The 19,517-nt window shown below is 45.3% G+C and overlaps 1 protein-coding gene across 4 annotated transcripts in view; it reads right to left on the bottom strand.

Moving 5' to 3' along the window:
- ptpn4a (protein tyrosine phosphatase non-receptor type 4a) overlaps positions 1 to 19,517 on the bottom strand; it is a 67,824-nt gene that overhangs the window by 12,198 nt on the left and 36,109 nt on the right. The window contains exons 5-19 of one of the 4 annotated variants that reach the window (XM_030342901.1): positions 18,919 to 18,997; positions 15,621 to 15,665; positions 15,352 to 15,404; positions 12,740 to 12,860; positions 12,014 to 12,101; positions 11,687 to 11,775; positions 8,602 to 8,665; positions 8,344 to 8,516; positions 6,152 to 6,220; positions 5,687 to 5,821; positions 5,263 to 5,427; positions 2,833 to 2,992; positions 2,416 to 2,499; positions 2,125 to 2,181; positions 1,553 to 1,709 (exon numbers count right to left, since the gene is read on the bottom strand). In XM_030342901.1, the coding sequence (XP_030198761.1) occupies positions 1,553 to 1,709; positions 2,125 to 2,181; positions 2,416 to 2,499; positions 2,833 to 2,992; positions 5,263 to 5,427; positions 5,687 to 5,821; positions 6,152 to 6,220; positions 8,344 to 8,516; positions 8,602 to 8,665; positions 11,687 to 11,775; positions 12,014 to 12,101; positions 12,740 to 12,860; positions 15,352 to 15,404; positions 15,621 to 15,665; positions 18,919 to 18,997 (1,539 nt within the window). The remainder of the gene's footprint in view (positions 1 to 1,552; positions 1,710 to 2,124; positions 2,182 to 2,415; positions 2,500 to 2,832; positions 2,993 to 5,262; positions 5,428 to 5,686; positions 5,822 to 6,151; positions 6,221 to 8,343; positions 8,517 to 8,601; positions 8,666 to 11,686; positions 11,776 to 12,013; positions 12,102 to 12,739; positions 12,861 to 15,351; positions 15,405 to 15,620; positions 15,666 to 18,918; positions 18,998 to 19,517) is intronic. The other 3 variants (XM_030342902.1, XM_030342903.1, XM_030342904.1) reach the window with 3 other exon arrangements.

Genomic DNA, 19,517 nt, shown 5'->3' with positions numbered 1-19,517 from the left:
ATGAAAATAAATAAAGTGGAAAAAAACGTGAAAGCACGGTAATGGAGTCCTTAAGTTTTCCGGTAAATGATAGAGCTCTGACTGTGTGTGTGTGTGTGTGTGTGTGTGTGTGTGTGTGTGTGTGTGTGTGTGTGTGTGTGTGTGTGTGTGTGTGTGTGTGTGTGTGTGTGTGTGTGTGTGTGTGTGTGTGTGTGTGTGTGTGTGAAATATGTGGCAGTGTTGTATGTAGGTTAGCTGCCTTCCATTTTTAATTTTTCCATTTCCCACCAAGAAAGGCTGAATCACAAAATGCCCTGAGGATTTCTTTCTGTCAGTGGGCTGAAATATATTCATAGTTTAATTATGTCAGCTCAAACTACTTTATAATAAAAACCACCATGCATATTGCAGTACTAAAAATGCTTATATGTGCATATGGCATGTCACATGTGTGCTGGTCTGCATGACAGGATAAATTGCCCACACCTCTGAATGACCCAGTTAAAAAGCGAGCATTAAAATCTGTGACCCGCTGAACACATCGTTTATCCTCCGACATTTCCCTGGTTTCCCATCCGCTCAGCGCACAGTACCGGAGAGGGAAGTAAGACTGAAGTACGTCTCGTGGGATTTTAACAGCCGTATAACTCAGAGCCCAGAGAGATTTAGAAACTACCTGTGAAACTTGTTATGAGTTATTAGGGAGCTCATGTATATACATACAAAAATAATCCATACTACTTTATGGTCTATCCACTTTAAACTGATGAAATGGAAGAAAATACAACTCGACCAGATGACGTATACACTTTGCAGAAGTGCTCCACTATTGATTTTAGGCTATGACCTCCAAGTCTCTAAATTAATAAACGTAAACCTGAAGAAACTCCCTGACCATTGAAATGAAAGCGTGAAAAAGGGAAAGAGCGACGGAAACAAAGATTGTAATAGTGAAAGAAAGAGTGAATTACCAAAATACTGAAGGAAGGAAAGAAAAAAAGAAGGAGAGAAAGAGGAAAGTTAGAAGGAAAGTAGTGAAAGAATGAAAATAAAATAATAAAATGTATGTTTTACAATCTAGAGCCGAGGGCCAGTAGAGAGAGGAACTGGGTGGAGTCTGTGAGTGATGGAGACCTGTCGTGGGCGGGGTCTAAGAAGGTTTTGACGCCGTTCAAACATTGAGATGTATACATAAAGGCAGCATTGACTGTTTTGGCCAGTTGCTGCGATACATCAGTTGCCATATTGGAGAGGCCAAGACCGGCATGCAAACAAACAGGCCTACAAGTAAACAGGGAATCCATGTTTGGTCTTTTTAAAAACACTATAACGTAGACATTTATCAATCAATTTCAATGAGGCGCTTTTATTCAAAGTTTTATGATCTACGTGAATAAGAAAAAGAGGCATGTAAATTATTTATGATAGGATTGAATTTGTGTATTAAATTAACTCATTGAAATCCCGTAAGAAATCTAAATGTGAAGATGAATGTCAGTTTGTGCATGTGTGTATGCATAACATGAATAACTTCGATAAATAATAAATCAGTTCAAATGTCTGGGCCACCAACCGTTTGGCCTGACCAATAGGATGAGCTCGCCGGAGTGGCTCTCACAGCTGGCCTTGATGAACATGACCACCTGGTCGTGGGTGTGGTCCGAGATGTCCCGCCCGTTAATAAGGACCACCTGGTCGCCCTCGTTAAGGCGTGGCACACAGAGGTCAGCCTGGAGAGAGGGGAGCGAGGGGAGGGAGGGAGGATGGGAGAGAGAGAGAGGAGAGAGGGAGGATCAGAGAGAGAGAGAGGGAGAGGGCTTTTGTGTTTAGAATTCTAAACAACACAGTGGAAATTTGCACAGATGGAGTGATAAACGCACATATTGAGGCATGTTTTTAGGCAGAAATTCTCAAAAAAGGGGGGGCAATGGTCAAGAGAAGCATGCTCAAAAAGCTCAGTCTTAAAAACACATTGCCTCAGTGCCACATCAGATCAAAATGTCCACAATTATTTGAAGCAACAAAGTAGCGTTTGAGTTATTTGTTTGGACTCGTGTTCATTAATGGGTGTTACCTGAATACACACAGGTGTTATGAGCTGTGAGTGTGAGCGTGAGCATGTGTGTGTGTGTGTAGTGTACACACTGATGTGCCAGGAGCAACTCTTGACACGATGATTGGCATCTTCTGGTCTGCTCCACCCTGGACGGAGGAGGGGAAGAAAATAAGAGGGGAGAGGAGGGACAGGGAGATAAAACAAAAGAAAGTTCAATGACAACCACAATGTTTATCACAAAAAAGCAGAAGAAAATGAAGAACGCTCTGTGCCACATCGTGACTGAAGAGTAGCACAATGGACAGAACCGCAGTACAATCATACACAAAAACATATGTTATATTTATATATGTAATCAATGGAAGCAGCCTGCCGCTGACCTTGACGTTGAAGCCGAAGCGTCCGTGCTCGTCGGGCTTGATCTTGATGAGCACCAGGTTGTCATGGGGAACCACTCCGTTCAGCTGGGGGAGGAGTTGCACAGCGTGATTACGTGATCCCCCCCACACAATAACACGACACGCACACATACAGCTCTCTCTACCCCATGCTGACACGGAGCAACACTGACTCTTTGCACTAGAAATGCGGGGGGGCGCGATTACTAGGACCAGTCTCTCAATCCACGCCACACCACACCGCACCATGACAACAACATCTTGCGCGGAACTCAAAAATCCTGAATCTGTCAACGCACTGCACAAGATCGGCACGACATTATGGAGACGCCTTTCAAAAATCAAGTGGGGGAGGTTTGGTCTTGATAACGACAGTATGTGTGTGAAGTGGGGACTGACCGTGGTCTTGTCGGTGTTGACTGGCACGTCGTACATCTCGTTGAGGTGGTTGTCCAGCAGGCTCTGCTGGGAGTGGGCCTGGATGATCTGGCTCAGGGTCTTCCTGCTCAGCTGCTTTGGGGGCAGAGCAGGGGGAAGGCCGTCCACGCCCTCGGGAGACCTGCCGGGCGGACGGGCGAACGCAGTTGGATAACAGTTACTTTCGATTACTTACAAATATATCCTTCAAACGTGTGGGAACACTATACACACTGAGGGCTAGCTGTATTACTAGATTAATTACTAGCGCTCCCTCGTAGCAGTAATGCTATAGCTCCGTGGAGCTAGCTGTGACGCTAAGAAGTGAGGAAATAGAGAAGATGGACTGATAAGAAAACAAAATAGACAAAAAGAAAAAGTGAAAGAGAAGCAGAGAAATAGCGGGTGGATGGTAATGTGTTTCTCGAGACGCATTGAGCTCCAGAGTAGGGTAAGGGCTAAACAAAGCTGGTTTCCCCACTCGCCACACATTCAGAACGTGTGTATGTGTGTGTATCTTCACTCTGCAGGGGGTTTGGGCATCAGTCAAAGCACATCGTCTTTGTTTGGGTTGCGACTGCTGGTGCCACTTTGTGTCTGACACACACACACACACACACACACACACACACACACACACACACACACACACACACACACACACACACACACACACACACACACACTCTCTTAAGGGTTTATTGTGGGTCACAGGGAGGTCAGGTTTCAGTCGAAGGGTAGATCTCAGCAGGATAGACCTGCTGTCTGGCCGGGATTGCCCCCGCCAGCCTCCCTAGTCAAGCAACACACACAGCCTTTAATATTGTATGCTTCTACATCCCCGTCTGGCCCACGGGCTGGGACACACACGCACAATGTCTCACGCAGGACTGAGGTAGGACGGCTATCAGTTCTTGTGAACACTCTTGCCTTGTTAGTTATTCTAACAACGAATGGATAATTGATGAATAACGGCGTCTATGAAGATCATTTCCTTCCTTTCTCGCTTGTTTTACCTTCAAAGCGCTATCACTCTGTGATGCCTGTCTTTGTTGTGGTGCATTCGTTTTGTGAAGCGTTTGCACAAACTTTCAATAAACACACAGAAAACTAATAGCATATTTGTTCGATAGCTGGATCACAGATACATTTCTTCCAGAGGGTCTGCCGCTCCTCACATTTATGCGTCTGAACACCGTATGAAACATTGATGGTCGACCGGTCGAGTGTTGGGCCTACACGGACGCTGTAGGAGCACTTTATTTACCCCCCCACCCCCGAATCTCGGAAGCACAAATGTTTCGTGAAACCGCGACTCGGCCCTCTCTTCCTGCCCTGTGTCCTCGTTTCCCCCCTCTTCCCATAGGTCAGCTCACAAAGCGATCCTCCGTACCCTCCTTTCCCTCTACCGCTCCCTCTCTCACAGACACACGCACTGATGCACTAAGGAAAACACCCAGGCGAAAAGGAAAAGCACATCCTAGCTCTTCTTCAAACTAAACATCCTACCTTTTTATTGTGAAGTAGTCTTTGCTAATCTATAACAGCTTATTTGCGATCTGTGGGGGGGTGGGGGTTGTAAACAGAAATACACCCCGACACACTAAGTGTTGGCCCAGCCCGGTCATATAAGCCCCGTCTCTGCTACGCACAGTAAACACATTTTACTGGCCCGCTTTTCAAAGAGTTCATCTTTCCATACAAGCTTGTTAAACGGTGCAGGGAGAGGGTGTGAACTACTGGCTAAAACCACAGACAGGCAATTAAAGACTAAAGCTATCCCAGACACACACACAGACATGCAGAGACACAGTCAGACAGTGGCACTAAAGCTGATCAATTCAACAAGGGTAATTAAAAGGATGGGAGGGTTAGGGTATGTGGTTTGAGAGAGAGCAAGAGACAGACAACAGGCAGCGAGAGAGAGAGAGAGAGAGATAGGAGTGAAGAGATAAAGAGCGGTAGAAGAGAGGGAGAGAGAGAAAAAGCACAAATAGAGCTAGAGAATGAGAGAGGTTGAGGAAGAGACACACACACACAGAGTGAGAGGAGAGACAGAGAGCAAGAGAGAAAGACCTCATTTACGAGGAAGGTTTCTTTATTAGTGGAAATTCACCACAGGGCCACCAGAGTGTCTTTATCTAGTTTAGTGAGTCACAACTGAGACCCTGGAAGGTTTAGACCAGTAGCCAGAAAACAAGGGATTAATAAAAGAGCTGGAGAAGCCATATGGAAAACTAAATACAACCAACAGCTTTTGCATGCTCTTTAAGAGACCGTAAAAGAACTCGGCCGTAAAAGCTAAACCGCTAAACGTCTGGGTGGTGACTGCGTCTGGACCTGCAGCCGACGCACGCTACGCTACCCTTAACTGAGCTAAGCTAAGCTAAGCCACTCGTGTGGCAAACGTACGGGGTGGAGTCGAGGCTGATGCTGTTGGCCTGCGTGGACGAGGCAGACTTGTGATTGGACGAGAAGACGGGCAGGCTGGGCGAGGCGTGGATGACGTGGTCCACCAGGTGGCCCACCGACGAGGGGCGCATACGAGTGCCCTCCTGCACGAACAGAGAGTTCCTGCTGGGCCAATGCACGCACGCACGCGCACACGCACACACACACACGCACACGCACACACACACACAGGGCAAATATGTTATGTTAGGTTAACTGAACTGAAACGGTAAATCTCTGGTGACGGTTACCATATATTATCGTTTACTTGATTAGGACGCTGGGTTTTTTAATTCAGTACATGCAGCGTCTCCCCACAGCTTAGTCGAGGAAGTCAAGTAATTAAATATGAATATCTACTATAATAATGATCCATCAGACTCACTGGATGGGCGTTCCAGGCGGGGAACGAGTGGGCAGGCTCTGGGTCTCCAATCTCTCATCTGATAGGCTGGTTCTGCTCACCGACTCCCAGTCAGTCCCGTCCACAAGCTTCCTAGCCAATGGCTTGCTAGGAGACCTGCCAGGGGCAGGTAAGAAATTCAATCTATGATCCAAATAATGTGGTTAAATCCAGACACTTAACATGAAATAAGATAAGATTACTTTATACTATATCAGAGTATATATTAAAGAGTTTGAATATATATATTAAAGAGTTACAAATCAAAAAGAATGAATAGTAGAAGAAAATATAGACAGCAAAACGATCGTTGTTATCATTATTGACAGTACGGGCTAAATTATATTGAGAATACTGTATATCATTGGCGATTTAATCGTGTGTCTGAAGTGAAGTGTCCAATGGATAGAATCAAGCGCTGTCTAGACATAATCAGGTGGCATTTACCTGGCAAAGACCCGGTCTTTGATGCCCTTCTCCTTCCCATACTGGACAGACTGTACCTCTGTCCGACCACTGCAAAGAGACAGAAAGATAGACACAGAGAGAGAGAAAGAGAGAGAGAGAGAGAGAGAGAGAGAGAGAGAGAGAGAGAGAGAGAGAGAGAGAGAGAGAGAGAGAGAGAGAGAGAGAGAGAGAGAGAGAGAGAGAGAGAGAGAGAGATACAGAAAGAGAGACGGTGACAGAAAGATAGACAGAAAGAGAGAGATGGAGACAGAGACACAGAGACAGAAAGAGAGACAGAGAGAACGAAAGGGACAAATCAGTTTGTAACAATCCACAGATGAAATACACTGACAATCCAAACATCCTTGAAGGAGTTGATTGATTAGGAAGGTTCAAAAGAGGTGAGACACTGGGACAGGATAGTGCAGTGGTTAGGGTGTTTTAGGTCGACTCCCAGCCAGGCGTACTGTGATCCCCAAGGTTTACTGCACAGCCCACCTGACGGCATTCTTAAGCAACGATGGGACCAACACCCTAGATCTACCCCACTAGCTGCTCCTTATCTGTGCTGAATGATTAATGAAATAGTAAGATGGCTCTTCCCTCCCCTTCACCTTGAATGCCTTCGGAAACGTCAGAGAGCCCCCTTGGATCATTTGAATCACAGAATACATTATTATATTTTTGTGTCTCGAAAAAGTGTAAAAGTTCTCCTCTTTCCCAACTGTCATAACCACAACCATAAGCCGCACAACAGCCAGGCTATTATCCTGTGTCCTTGAAAACAACGGCAACATTTGAAACACATCGGCCTTGGCACATTGGCCAGAGAAGCAAACCAGTGTGTGAATAGAATCCGATTTTAAAAGTTGAAAAGGACTGACAAAACGAAAGAAAGAACAGGAAGCGGGGAGCGGTGCCTTTAGCGCTCGTCCTCAGAGCCGCGCTGGTCCACCGCTCAGGGGCGAGCCCTGGCTGTGGTGGGAGGGAGTGACATCACAGCTCCCCCGCCGCCACGGTTAAATAATACATCACAAGCCCTCTAGACTCCCGCCTGATCCCTTGCTCTTGGCCCAGAGCGAGAAAAAAGGTAAAATACTTAAAAGGTATTTCCTTTTTCTTCCTCTTTTGTCTCCGCGGAGCAGAGCTGTCGCGAGGCGGTGTCAACACTGCGCTGAAGAGAGCGACCCGTGGTTGAAGGTTGATGGTTGTTTTGATTCAAATGCTCTGCCTCTTAAGCCACGCCCACAACATAACATCTGTCACCACCTCCCAAAAAGCAACAAATCAAAAGTTGCACATAACATGTCCATATTGTTCTGTGTGTTGAATGTCCTCACACACCACTAGGTGTTTTTGTACGCGCGTGTGTGCGTGTACGAGTAGGGCTGTACGAGTAGGGCTGTACGTGTGTACGTGTGTATGTACGTGTGTGTGTGTACGTACGTGTGTACGTGTGTGTACGTGTGTGTGTGTGTGTGTGTGCGCGCGCGCATGTTCATGCGTGAGTAAAAGTCTCCAGCGGTGTTGCTTATATGTACGTGTTTGGTACACACACACACACACAACTTGAAGCACGCATAAACAGTGCTGATGTCTGCGTGCGCGGTGCCAATGTGCGTGGGTGCTGCCGGGATATGTCACCAGAGAGGGAGTTCAGCGTGAGCCCTGATTCCAGCAGAGCTGCGGTTCATGCATTCCATAGCCTTACACAATGGCGGAACACAACAAGATAGCAAGCCACCGTGCACACGAGCCACATGTTTGTTGGCATTCTTGCGAGCGCAGATACAGTTTTCAGTCTGCAATTTGTAGCCATCCCACGGTCTGGGCTTCATGGTACTTGTGCTTCTGTTGTACACAATGAAATATGTACTTTCTATTATTAAGTCAGTTGTTAGGGTCCTTCCTATATTGAGTCTGAAGCCATCCATGAGCTAATGCCATATCATCACATAAAATACAACATAGCATGGCCAGTGATCATTTAGACTTGACATCAACATCACTAAAAAGATATAAATCCATTTTTTGGTTGATGATTGCCTCTGTGGAGACATACATGGGAATCACTGTCCCAGTGTGTGTGTGTGTGTGTGTGTGTGTGTGTGTGTGTGTGTGTGTGTGTGTGTGTGTGTGTGTGTGTGTGTGTGTGTGTGTGTGTGTGTGTGTGTGTGTGTGTGTGTTCCTACCAGTATCTGAACTTGGAGCCAAGGGTGAAGTAGTGGGTAAAGAAGTTCTTCTGGGGGGGAACGGGGCGGTCCAGCCTGAAGAAGGTGTGGTGCTCCACGCAGGCCTTCCACAGGTTCTTACAGGCCCGGTAGTTCACCATGTTGAAGCCCAGCAGCGTCTCCCGCGTCTCGCTCTGCAGACGTAACGGAGACGGGTCGGTCAGCTCTTGTTAATGTCAATAACATCGTCATCATGGTGTGATTGGGACTGTTACATACCGGCTCTCTTCTCAGCTGGACAAAGAACTGTTTGCACTTAAAGGAGATCTTCACGATTTTCAACCTAAGAAAGAAAGACACGCGTACACACAGACACAGACACACACAGACACACACACACACACACACACACACACACAGGGGTTAGTTCACTGCCACTTTACGGAAAAACAACAGGGACTCGGGGTACAGTTTGGATGTAGGTGTTTTTCCATCATGTGTGCGTGTGCCTGCGCGTGTGTGTGTGTGTGTGTTCGCAAATTAAACCACAAAAGCTATAACTGGTTAACTGGTTCGCTCTGACAAAAATAAAAACACGTGTGCGTGCAATGTGGGTCATTAAACAGTGCTATTTGTGCTGTGATGTTAGGCCACACCGTGGAGGCTAATTTTGTTAGCATGGCCTGCTTAATCCTGAGGGGTAACCCTACGCCACTTCCAATCAGAACCCATTATCTTCAGCTAAGACACCAGCTCCCCCCCCTGACCTTCCCCTGATGAACCCAGGAGGTCTGCAGTGTATTCTAGTTCCCACTCAAAACCAAAATAAGCATTACAACCTTTATCGCTTGTCTCTAATTCTATTTGCAATATTGTACCCGCTGGTATAATATTGCCGTTACAAGGCGGGCAGGACAGAGTAAAGGTTAGGTTGCATGACCATCTATCTACTCCCTTATAATCCCTTCTGCATTCACTGGACGTCTTTTGGATAAAGATGTCAGCTGAATGAGCACATAGAATAGTAATATCCAACTAATATTGTGGTACAATCGTATCTATTTATTATTATTTTAAAATAATGAGGTGCACGCACACTGCTGTGTGCTATTTAGGTCTATCAGGAGTTTGTCAATTAGTTAAAATGAGTTCAGCTGATGCATGGTCAGCTGACCATATCTGTGCTCTATGTATATGCTTGAGCCACTTTTGAACGCCATTTGCCTGAGGAAGACCCAGCCGGGTCGAAACGTTGCAGCACCATTAAACATATGGGAGATACAGGAGTGTGTGGGCACCTCCTTCTTTTAAGTTGTATCCAGCCCTTTTGCCCTTCACCTCACCGGTGGTGATGTGCTCCCTACCACTACTGCTCTATAAAATACTACAATTGACCACAATATTACGACTACCACTGCAACGTCTCTTGCTGCTGCTGTATCTACTGGTGTTCTTTGTGCTGTCACTGCTCACTTAAGCAGCATGAGCTGGATAGAGGGCAGATAATACATATGGCATCACAGTTTAGTACTTGTTGTGTACACATACATATATACACACAAACACACATATATATACATATACATATACATATACATACATGTATATACAGATTACACGCAGTGTTTCTTTCATACACACAAACTGACATGCATACACACACACACTTTCTCTGTCTCCCAAATACACATACTGATGCATGCACATACACACACACACACACACACACACACACACACACACACACACACACACACACACACACAGGTCTGATGAGCTGTATAATCCCTCCTACAGCTCTCTGGCGGCTGTGACTCATTCCCCTGCAAAATGTATTACACATACACACACACGCACACACACACACACACACACACACACACACGCACGCTAACCCTGCAAAAATGCATTACACATACACACATTCTAACCCCGCAAAATATATTACACACTAAACACACACCCTACAAAATGTACTTTACACACACCCCCTACAAAATGTGTTGTACACACACACACACAAACACAAACACACACACACACTCTATTACCCCTGCAAAATATACTTCACATTCTCCCTCACCCAACTCGAAAATAAACCATCATTTAGAAACAGACACACGCATACATTGCGTGCACTCTCACATGCACGGTGTGTGAGTCACATGACAGTGTTGCACAGAGCATCTCATTAGTCAGGCTGCTCTGAACGCAAATACACAGCAATAGGAGAGAGACCCACAGAGAGAGCGGGACAGACAGACGGGGAGAAAATATGAATGTATATAGAGAGGGGAGAAGAGAGAGAAGAGGGAGAGATTTTGGTGAATCTGCATCACAATAGACGGAGAGAGAAGAAAGAGTGAAAGAGGAAAAGAGCGATCAGGGATAAGAGGTTAAGAGTGAGAGAAATCACGAGAGGTTGAGTGAGTTAGTGTCGTGCGTTCGCCGCTGACGACAGTGGACAGCTGTCCGGGTCACTACTAGTGGCCTCCTATTTTAGACACACACCCACACACAGGAGCAGCTGGCGGGTGTGTCGACACGTGTTCTAATGTGTATGTGTGATAGTCTGTCTTAATGTGTACCCTTGTACACACGTGTGCCTGTCCTTGCATATGTGCGAGTGCAAGCTTTATGTCTGTGTTCCTGTATGTGTTGAGCCCACAGGTGGGTGGGTGGGTGGGTGTGTGTGTGTGTGTGTGTGTGTGTGTGTGTGTGTGTGTGTGTGTGTGTGTGTGTGTGTGTGTGTGTGTGTGTGTGTGTGTGTGTGTGTGTGTGTGTGTGTGTGTGTGTGTGTGTGTGTGTGTGTGTATATGTATAAAGATGTGGGTGTTGCTGGTCCTCATGTAGTGTCTGAAACACATTAACACCCAGACAACAAGCCTATATCACTGAAGTGTATCACGTATATACTGTTTACCACAAAACAGACCAGTCAGTAGGTGTGGACGTGTCACCGGTTCATAGACAATTGGGGGACGTTTACTATAGTATAATACTATGGTAATAAAGTAATGGCCCTACAATACAGCAAAGAAAAAAATCCGAAAGAATCATCAAAAACAGTCCACATGTACCATGTAGAGATGAGACATCTCCATGGAAACCGAGTGTACCGCGAACATTGAGAGACAAAGCCTCCTGTGTCCCCATGGTAACATGTTCATCACCCGATTCACTACAGGATAAAAAAAGACCAGCTGTGTGTTTTAATGTGGTGTCATAATCCATGATCTGCCAATGTCAGACTCCACAGATTACACTGTGCGTGTGTGTGTGTGCGTGTGTGCATGCCTGTGCGTGTTTGTGTGAGAGACAGAGAGTGTATGCTTCCATTCGTTGAAGTTTGTGTATTACTCACCAGGGGAAATAGTTGATCCGTACCCTGTTTTTATAAATCACAACACCGGCTGACATCACACCAATCAGGATCTCTGTGTTGCTCTGGTCCTGGGATAGAGGAAGAAAGAGAGAGAGATGAGGGAGAGAGGAAGAGTTTTGACCATGTATTACATTCCTAACACCCAGACATTCCTAATCACATGACCGACTCATGTGACCCGAAGTGACCCGTGGCTTTTATGACTTGCAGCCGTGCTTCGTACGAACATAAAATATACCACCAGTGATGACACACACACACACACACACACACACACACACACACACACACACACAGACACCTTACCCTTGCATAGTGCAGCTCGACCCCGTAGAGCTCCAACGTGCGCGCTGTATTGAGATAATTAAACTCTGACTGGGCAGGCGAGAGACCACTGAGAGACAGAGAGCGAGAGATAGTGTAGGGAGAGAGAGAGATGGACAGGCAGATAGAGAGGCAGAGGGAGAGAGATAGTGTAGGGAGAGAGAGAGATGGACAGGCAGATAGAGAGGCAGAGGGAGAGAGATAGTGTAGGGAGAGAGAGAGATGGACAGGCAGATAGAGAGGCAGAGGGAGATGAGGTAGGGGAGGAGAGAGATTTTAATACAAACAGACAGATGTTTGTTTGGACACGTCTTTATTTGGATGCATGTGTGTGTGCAGGCATGTGTGTGTACTTACATGTGCGTGCAGGTGTGTGTAAATGCAGGTGGTGCATGTGCCGTTGTGTGCAGGTGTCTCCGTGTATGGGCAGGCTTGGGAAAGTGCAGGTGTGTGTTTATTCATGCGTGTACATACACGTTTCTGCAAGTCTGTTTATGTGCAGGTGTATATAGGGTTGTGTGCGTGCGTGCGTGCGTGTGCGTGCGTGCATGTGCAGACGTGTGTAGGTGCATGTGCAGACGTGGTTAGGTGCATGTGCATGCAGCTGTGTGTGTGTGTGTATGTATATGCACGTGTGTGTATGTAGGGTGCATGTGTGTGTTGTGTACGTGTGTATATGTGTGTGCAGGTGTGTGGGTCCAGGGGTACCTGTGCTGCTGGTGGTGTTTGGTGACCTCCTTGTGGAAGTCCTGGGGAGGGCTTGGGATAAAGAAGAACTCCGACAGGTAGCCAGGAGCGTTCTCACTCTCACTGTAGTCCCCCAGCTCAGCTGCACGCACAGACACACAGACACGGATGTCAGGTTATACCGTCTTAGTTGGCCGTACACACAACTTTACATTGGTATTGCGTTGTCTAATGGATACTAGTACATTATTTCCTTTTTTTGCAAATACTATATATCGTTAATGTTCTGTTCAAATGTCAAGGTAAATGTGACAACACATTTGTCATGGTGGTAAATCATTTTTTAAACCAATGGAGGCAGAGAGATTATCTACCTGACACTTATAAGACACCTCAAATCAGGGCACTAAGACATGCACGGTTTGATATATATATATATATATATATATATATATATATATATATATATATATATATATATATATATATATATATATATATATATATATATATATATATATATTATCTCCACACATGTCCCGGCAGAAAGTGGTCATGAAAATTGATCATATAGGGGCTGTCATGTGGGTTTACTTAATATCTGAAGGTCTTCCTTGTCCTAATAAAAGTATTGCGCTGGGAGCGTTCGATGTAATGCGTAGCAATGTCTGACTACTTGGTAAGATGTATGGACAGAGGCTTTTGCAGAACATCAATAGAGCCAAGAATAGTGTCAGCCATATTGCCGCTTACTTTGAGCACCGGCTGATATTAAACATTAAGGATCCACTGCATTGGTTAGCGTTGAGTGGGCTTTGATCGCATTGGTCACACAGTGTGTGTGTGTGTGTGTGTGTGTGTGTGTGTGTGTGTGTGTGGGTGGGTGTGTGGGTGGGTTGGTGTGCGTGCATGCGTTTGTGTGTAAGCATTACAAAGACGTTTATTGGTAATAAACAACATTTCGATTTTAAGATCATCTACACAGGGTATTAGCACAGATGGCCTCAAAAATGCTACAGTATCTCTTAAAAAATGTGTAAATAAAACTAGAGAAATGCTAGTTTTATTACACAATTATGCATCAGTTCAAAAGTATTGCACAGTGCTACAAACAGGAAGCAGTACAGAGGATGTGTCCTTATCTGAGCACGGTAAAAGACAATTGTTGCTAGATATATACAATATAAAGTGGCAGTGAGTGGCGCTGCCTCCAGCATTTATCTGATTATTATTAGTACTATAGGAAAGTTTAGTACAGTCTCATGGTGTGGATAGTAATAGATGTGGGCCTAGACAGAAAAACATGATATTTAATTCTAGCGATTGTGCAATGGTTGGTGTCTTGTTCTTACTGAGTAAAGCTCATTCGAGACGTACAGGGTATGGATTCCCCCGATGATACATAACAATATCCCTCAGTGTGGCTGATATCCGTATCAGGTGTGAGTTCTCTCAAAGTGAGCTGGCATCAGAAAGGTGGCTGCTGTTCCACAACTACACTATTGCTGTCAAGGACTCTTGTGCAAGGCACTGAACACCAAGCATGGTTGTAAGTGTGTGTGTGTGTGTGTTTTATTGTGAACGTGCATGTGTTGGTGCATGCGCGTGCGTGCATGGTTAACATGTGTGTGCGTGTGTGCTTTGGTTGCATGTGCGTACGTATGAAGCATAAGTTTTAGCTGTGTGTTCGTGGTGTGGTGTGTGAATTCACACAAAATGTGTTGACAGATACCATATAGTTCACACGCGGTACATGGTCAATATGGGAGGTGCTGAATTGGTAGCTCACTGTATAAACGCACAGGCCTGAGTTTAATTTGGTCGGGCCTGTGAAAGACAGGCTTTGGTGTGGAGATGTTAATACGATCAGCGCGGGGGCTGCAGCGCAGGCAAAATTAATTAGCACAGTAGCAGCTGCTTCAAACGCTTTCTCTCCCCAAAGCAAACATTTATCTTCATAATCGAGACTGGCGCAGAACTAAGTGACAATGCTTAAATGGACACAGGAAATGTAGGAGTGTGTGTGTGTGTGTGTGTGTGTGTGTGTGTGTGTGTGTGTGTGTGTGTGTGTGTGTGTGTGTGTGTGTGTGTGTGTGTGGTAGGATATGTCAAGATGTTTGCGATCCAGTTCAGTTCAAATCCTCTCCCTGACCTAAATAGCAGTGAAATTCACCATGAAACGTTCAGAGAGAGAGCGAAAAAGAGAGGGAGGGGGGAGCGAGTGAGCGAGAGATTTTGTATAGATTGAAAAGGTTACATAAAAAGACAAAGAGCGAGAGGAACATAGAATCACTGTCCAGGAAACAGACACAAGACACAGTCAAGACCAAGCTAGTGAGTCATCCAGCAGGACAAACAGTCAGACAAGGGGACAGCCGGACAGCCGGGAGGTAACCAAGACAGAAAGACAGACAGACAAATAGACAGGAGCCAGCCAGCTTATAAAAACAGACGGACAGAAAGCCCGACAGACGGAGAGCGGGACATGCTCCCAGTGGGGGGTCATCGTTCAGCTTTGTGTGAGGCCATTACCCCCCGTAATGCCAGGAGAACCTCTGTGCAGAACGCTAGTCATATGGCCGCTAAGGCGCCATGCCGGCTAACCCTGGATGTCCCGGACCAGCGGTACTTACACTGGACTGCATAGGAGGCCAGGAGAGCTGCTGTGTTGTGCGGACAGGGTAATCTGTAGAACAAAAACACACACACACACGAACACACTAGGGTGAGTACAGCATAGTGGATCGATAGAGAAACTATTGAAAGCGGTTAACAAAGAAAAAAAGAGTTGTATTTTCAAACTGAAATTTGTGATATAGACGTTAAGTGCAATTCAAGAATCATGGAAAACGTGCTCAGAAATTATAGCCGCTGATAGCCAACGGCGCGCTAACACCCTCACCTTCCAGTCAGAATATCCTGCTTGATCTGAAGGAAATACTGGTATCTGTTTGGAGGAAAGACACAGCAACGTCAAGTTGTCATCCTCAAAAATCATTCCTCTAGAGCTGGGTGAAAGACAGTGGGAAAAATGTAGTATTTATTTGGCAAATGTGCCAAACGTTTCATAGTACGTTTCATTTGACAATTTAATTTAAATTAGACCATTTGTTTTGAATTTACTGAACATCCCATGTCCTCATGGCTATTTGTATTTTTCCTGTTCTCATGTCATTGTTTTGTCCTACGTTGAATGTGAAAGATTATAAAAAAGAATAATCATTACTTTGAAACTGGAGGTTGAGGCGGCGAACACAAAGGGTTCAAAGCTTGTCGAGTTGAAGTGGCCATAGGGGGCGGGAATCAAACCCAGGGCTTTTCAGTTGGTGGTCGCAACTGCACCCTGACTCTTTACTATTTAGTCATTTAGCAGATGCTAATGTTTGTGTTTTAGTGAAAGGTAGTTCATTAAGGGGCAGGATTTGGTTAGGGTCTCTTGCTTCAGTATGCCTACAGGCATTCTGCAGACATTGGGGTAGGGTCGGGCGTGGGGGGAGTGGTACCCAAAACCTTTAGGCTGGTAGGCGGATCCTCATCAGAGCTATGAGCAGATCTCAGGACGCACAGTGCCATATATTCATCTTCATATCCGACTCAACGTTCCGGGCCTTGGAAGATAATAAGCTTTGAACCCCGCCATACGGACCCTGTCAACAAGCGGCGGTCTGAGAGGCAGAGCCGCGAGCGACAGAGGGAAGAATTCCCGCGGGGCCATATGTCGGTGGTGTGACGTCAGGGCCTGTGAGTCACGCGGCCCTCGCTGTCACCCTCGTTGTCGCCATGCTTTACTCATTCCTCAGAAGCCTGACGTTATTCATGCAATAAGGCCGAACACGCGTTCAGATTGAAATCATGAGGAAAGACATGCTGAGTCTATGGGGAAGCCCCGAACCCACTGACCATAACAGAGTTCAGTTACTCAACATCCCAGCTTTTCTCAGTTATGCAACCTCACTTAGACTTCTTTTGAAGTCAGGCCAGGGATTCTTCTGTGGGAATTAAAGAACTAGCTTTCTTGATTTTGGAAAGAATCGTTTTTTTATTATTATTTCTGTTCATTTCTGTTCATTTTCAACAAGTTTAAGACTTATATGGGTATCTAGCAGGGATGGAAATTAACACCCGCCACACGCCATTTGCGGGTGGATTTGTAGGGTGGCGGGTGAATTGTGTCACTTCACCCGCCACTGTGTCTGGTAATACTTTCCAGTCAGGTCCGATCAAATTTGCATATTTAACACATTAGTCATACGGCGCAGCACAGTTCCACAACATCACTGTCAACATCCGGCCCACTTCTTCTTCTACGCCTCTCTTGCTGAACTGCGACTGTCAACATCCGGGATAATATACCGGTAACAGCTCTCAAGTCTCACGCATTCGGCGTGAGACACACGCAATTCGGAAGAAGACGATGGGTGTCTCGCATAGACGTCGTCCTAGTCTTGCCGTCCCTCCCCGTTCTGTGAATGGTTCCCCATCTCAGGCGAAAATCGGATCCATGGAATCCAGGCTGCCTCGCAGCGAGAAATGAAATCGCGCACAAGGCATCATGGCTATAGCCAGGCTATTTCGGAGGCGGGACACGTTCAGAATTCCATTCATAAATTAACAGACGTGACTGTGACGTGGCTGGCTGGCTAGCTGGCTGGTTCTGGAAGTGTCCATGGTAAGATTTGTGTAACCAACGAGAGAGAGGTATGATCAGTTAAGCATGACGAAGGAGCAGTGTATGGAAGTAAATCGGTGCCATCGGATTTTGAAAATAAAAAGACATTGAATTCTAAGCACTGAATATTTATGCATTGAAATAACGTGTCTGGAATTGAATTTCAACGTAATCCCCACGTTGAAGTTTTTGATGTTGAATCTTTGATTTTGAATTTTTAACATTGAAAAATAAAGCTGAATAGGAGTTCAATTCAAATCGAAACTGCCTTTTGAGGCAGTGTTTTTTCTGAATATTAGTGTTAAGGGCCAATAATGCTTTCCATCCCTGGTATCTAGGATGGGCTATATAGAACAAATATTTATATCTATATATTTGGCAACCTCAGGAGGCAGAGAGAAGCAAAGGTTTCATTCTTTCAAAAACTATTGCTCTGTGTTAAAATGTCTAATTGTTTCCGGTTTTGTTGATCAAATCTCCCAGTGGACGGCACCACGTGGGTTTATTTAAGTGATTATACATCTTAAAGCCAGCATTACTTAATCTGCCCAAGTATGTTGATCCTATTAGATAGAGAAGCTGATACCGCTGAGAGCCAAACTGTATGAATGGCTACTAAAACACACAATGGCTTTGCTTTAGGGATACAAACATAAACTACTTTAAATGATAAAACGTCCATTCTTCACCACAAACTACAATAAAAGAGCTCCATCACTACGAACGTTAAAAGTTATGGTTGTACATGGATAGTGGAAGAGGTTTGATACACCTCACACTCATGATGTCAAGTGCCTTGGGGTTCTTCAAAAGCGCTATCAATTAAGTGAACCATTAATTATTATTATTGTTCAAATTAATGTTGCTGGTTTTTAGCACTGCTTTGTGAGACTAAATTGTCTCCACCAAACGAGACAAAGGGGGAAAATTAGTCGGTTGCTGTTTTTGTTTTGGTGACTATTCTCGTGCCTTCCTCGAATCCCAAACCCGATGCCTAAAGACCGTGGAGCACCCTAGGGTGCTCCGTCAAGTCAGCGAGCTGCCCGGCTTGACAGCCTCGCAATAGCAGTCTGAAGGTCAGTCTGAAAACTACTTCAGCTCTGAGAACAATACACTCTTTCACTGGACCTTGAGTGGTTTCACTTCTCATCCACTGATTGTGTTACAAGGAACATCTCCGTCTCGTCGCCCATTCCTCATGACATCATCCAGCGACCAGCGACCCCCGGTTTTTTAGGGTTGAAAAATCTTGCAAACCCAAATTCCTTGCCCTATGATATCAATGTCCAAGCGGAGTTTTCCCATTGCACCCACTAGTTAGGAGTATTAGCTTCAAATCATTCAAGCAGGCACATAGCTTGTCAGTCATCTCCAAATACCCCCAATTAGACCCCAGGGGACCCCCAGCATGGGAAATGAAAAACATCATTAGTGTCAACAGATTGGACGTGTGAAAATTGGTCCTATGGGCCGGACTGTTGCATTCATATCCCTGTGTGTCTGTTTGTAGTACCCAGTCACGTGGTATTACCGTGTGTATTCTTCCTGAAGTTTGCCGGGGTCAGTCACAAAGAACTTGACTCTGAAGCTCAGGTTGTGTGGAGACCCTCCTAGAAAAACAAAAAACAATAAAAAATAAAACCAAAACACAAGTACATTTTCTGTCTCCACCTGCCTCAAGTGGACTATTGTAGAGAATCAGGATAATTCCTCTCAAGAGAGAGACTAGGAGCTGAACTAAATGTGTTAAAACCTGTATTTCCATGTTCAAGTTCCCAGCATGTTTACGTCTACACATATTTCCCAATAATCACAATTGAATGATCATTCCTCCGAAATGTGACGTCAGGCAATGAAACTCTTGTAAAAAGTTCTTGGATGTACATCCAAAAGAAAATTGGCCATGACACGGAGCTGTAGATATTTTCATTTAGAAATATAGACAGGTTTCTGGGCAGCGTCTCAGCAGATTCAAGCACACAACCAGGGGGCATAAAGCAGAGACAGCAGAGACAGCCTTTAAGATGGCAATGATTTGTTGTGCTGCTAACGGCGCTAATCCCAAAAGCCAGGGATAGTACATTTTTAACATACCATGTAGTTCATTCCCTTAAATAAAACTAAGACAGC

The sequence above is a fragment of the Gadus morhua genome, chromosome 20 (genome assembly GCF_902167405.1).
Source record: "Gadus morhua chromosome 20, gadMor3.0, whole genome shotgun sequence".
NCBI classification, from domain to species: domain Eukaryota; kingdom Metazoa; phylum Chordata; class Actinopteri; order Gadiformes; family Gadidae; genus Gadus; species Gadus morhua.
This window is presented reverse-complemented; position numbering and strand designations above follow the sequence as displayed.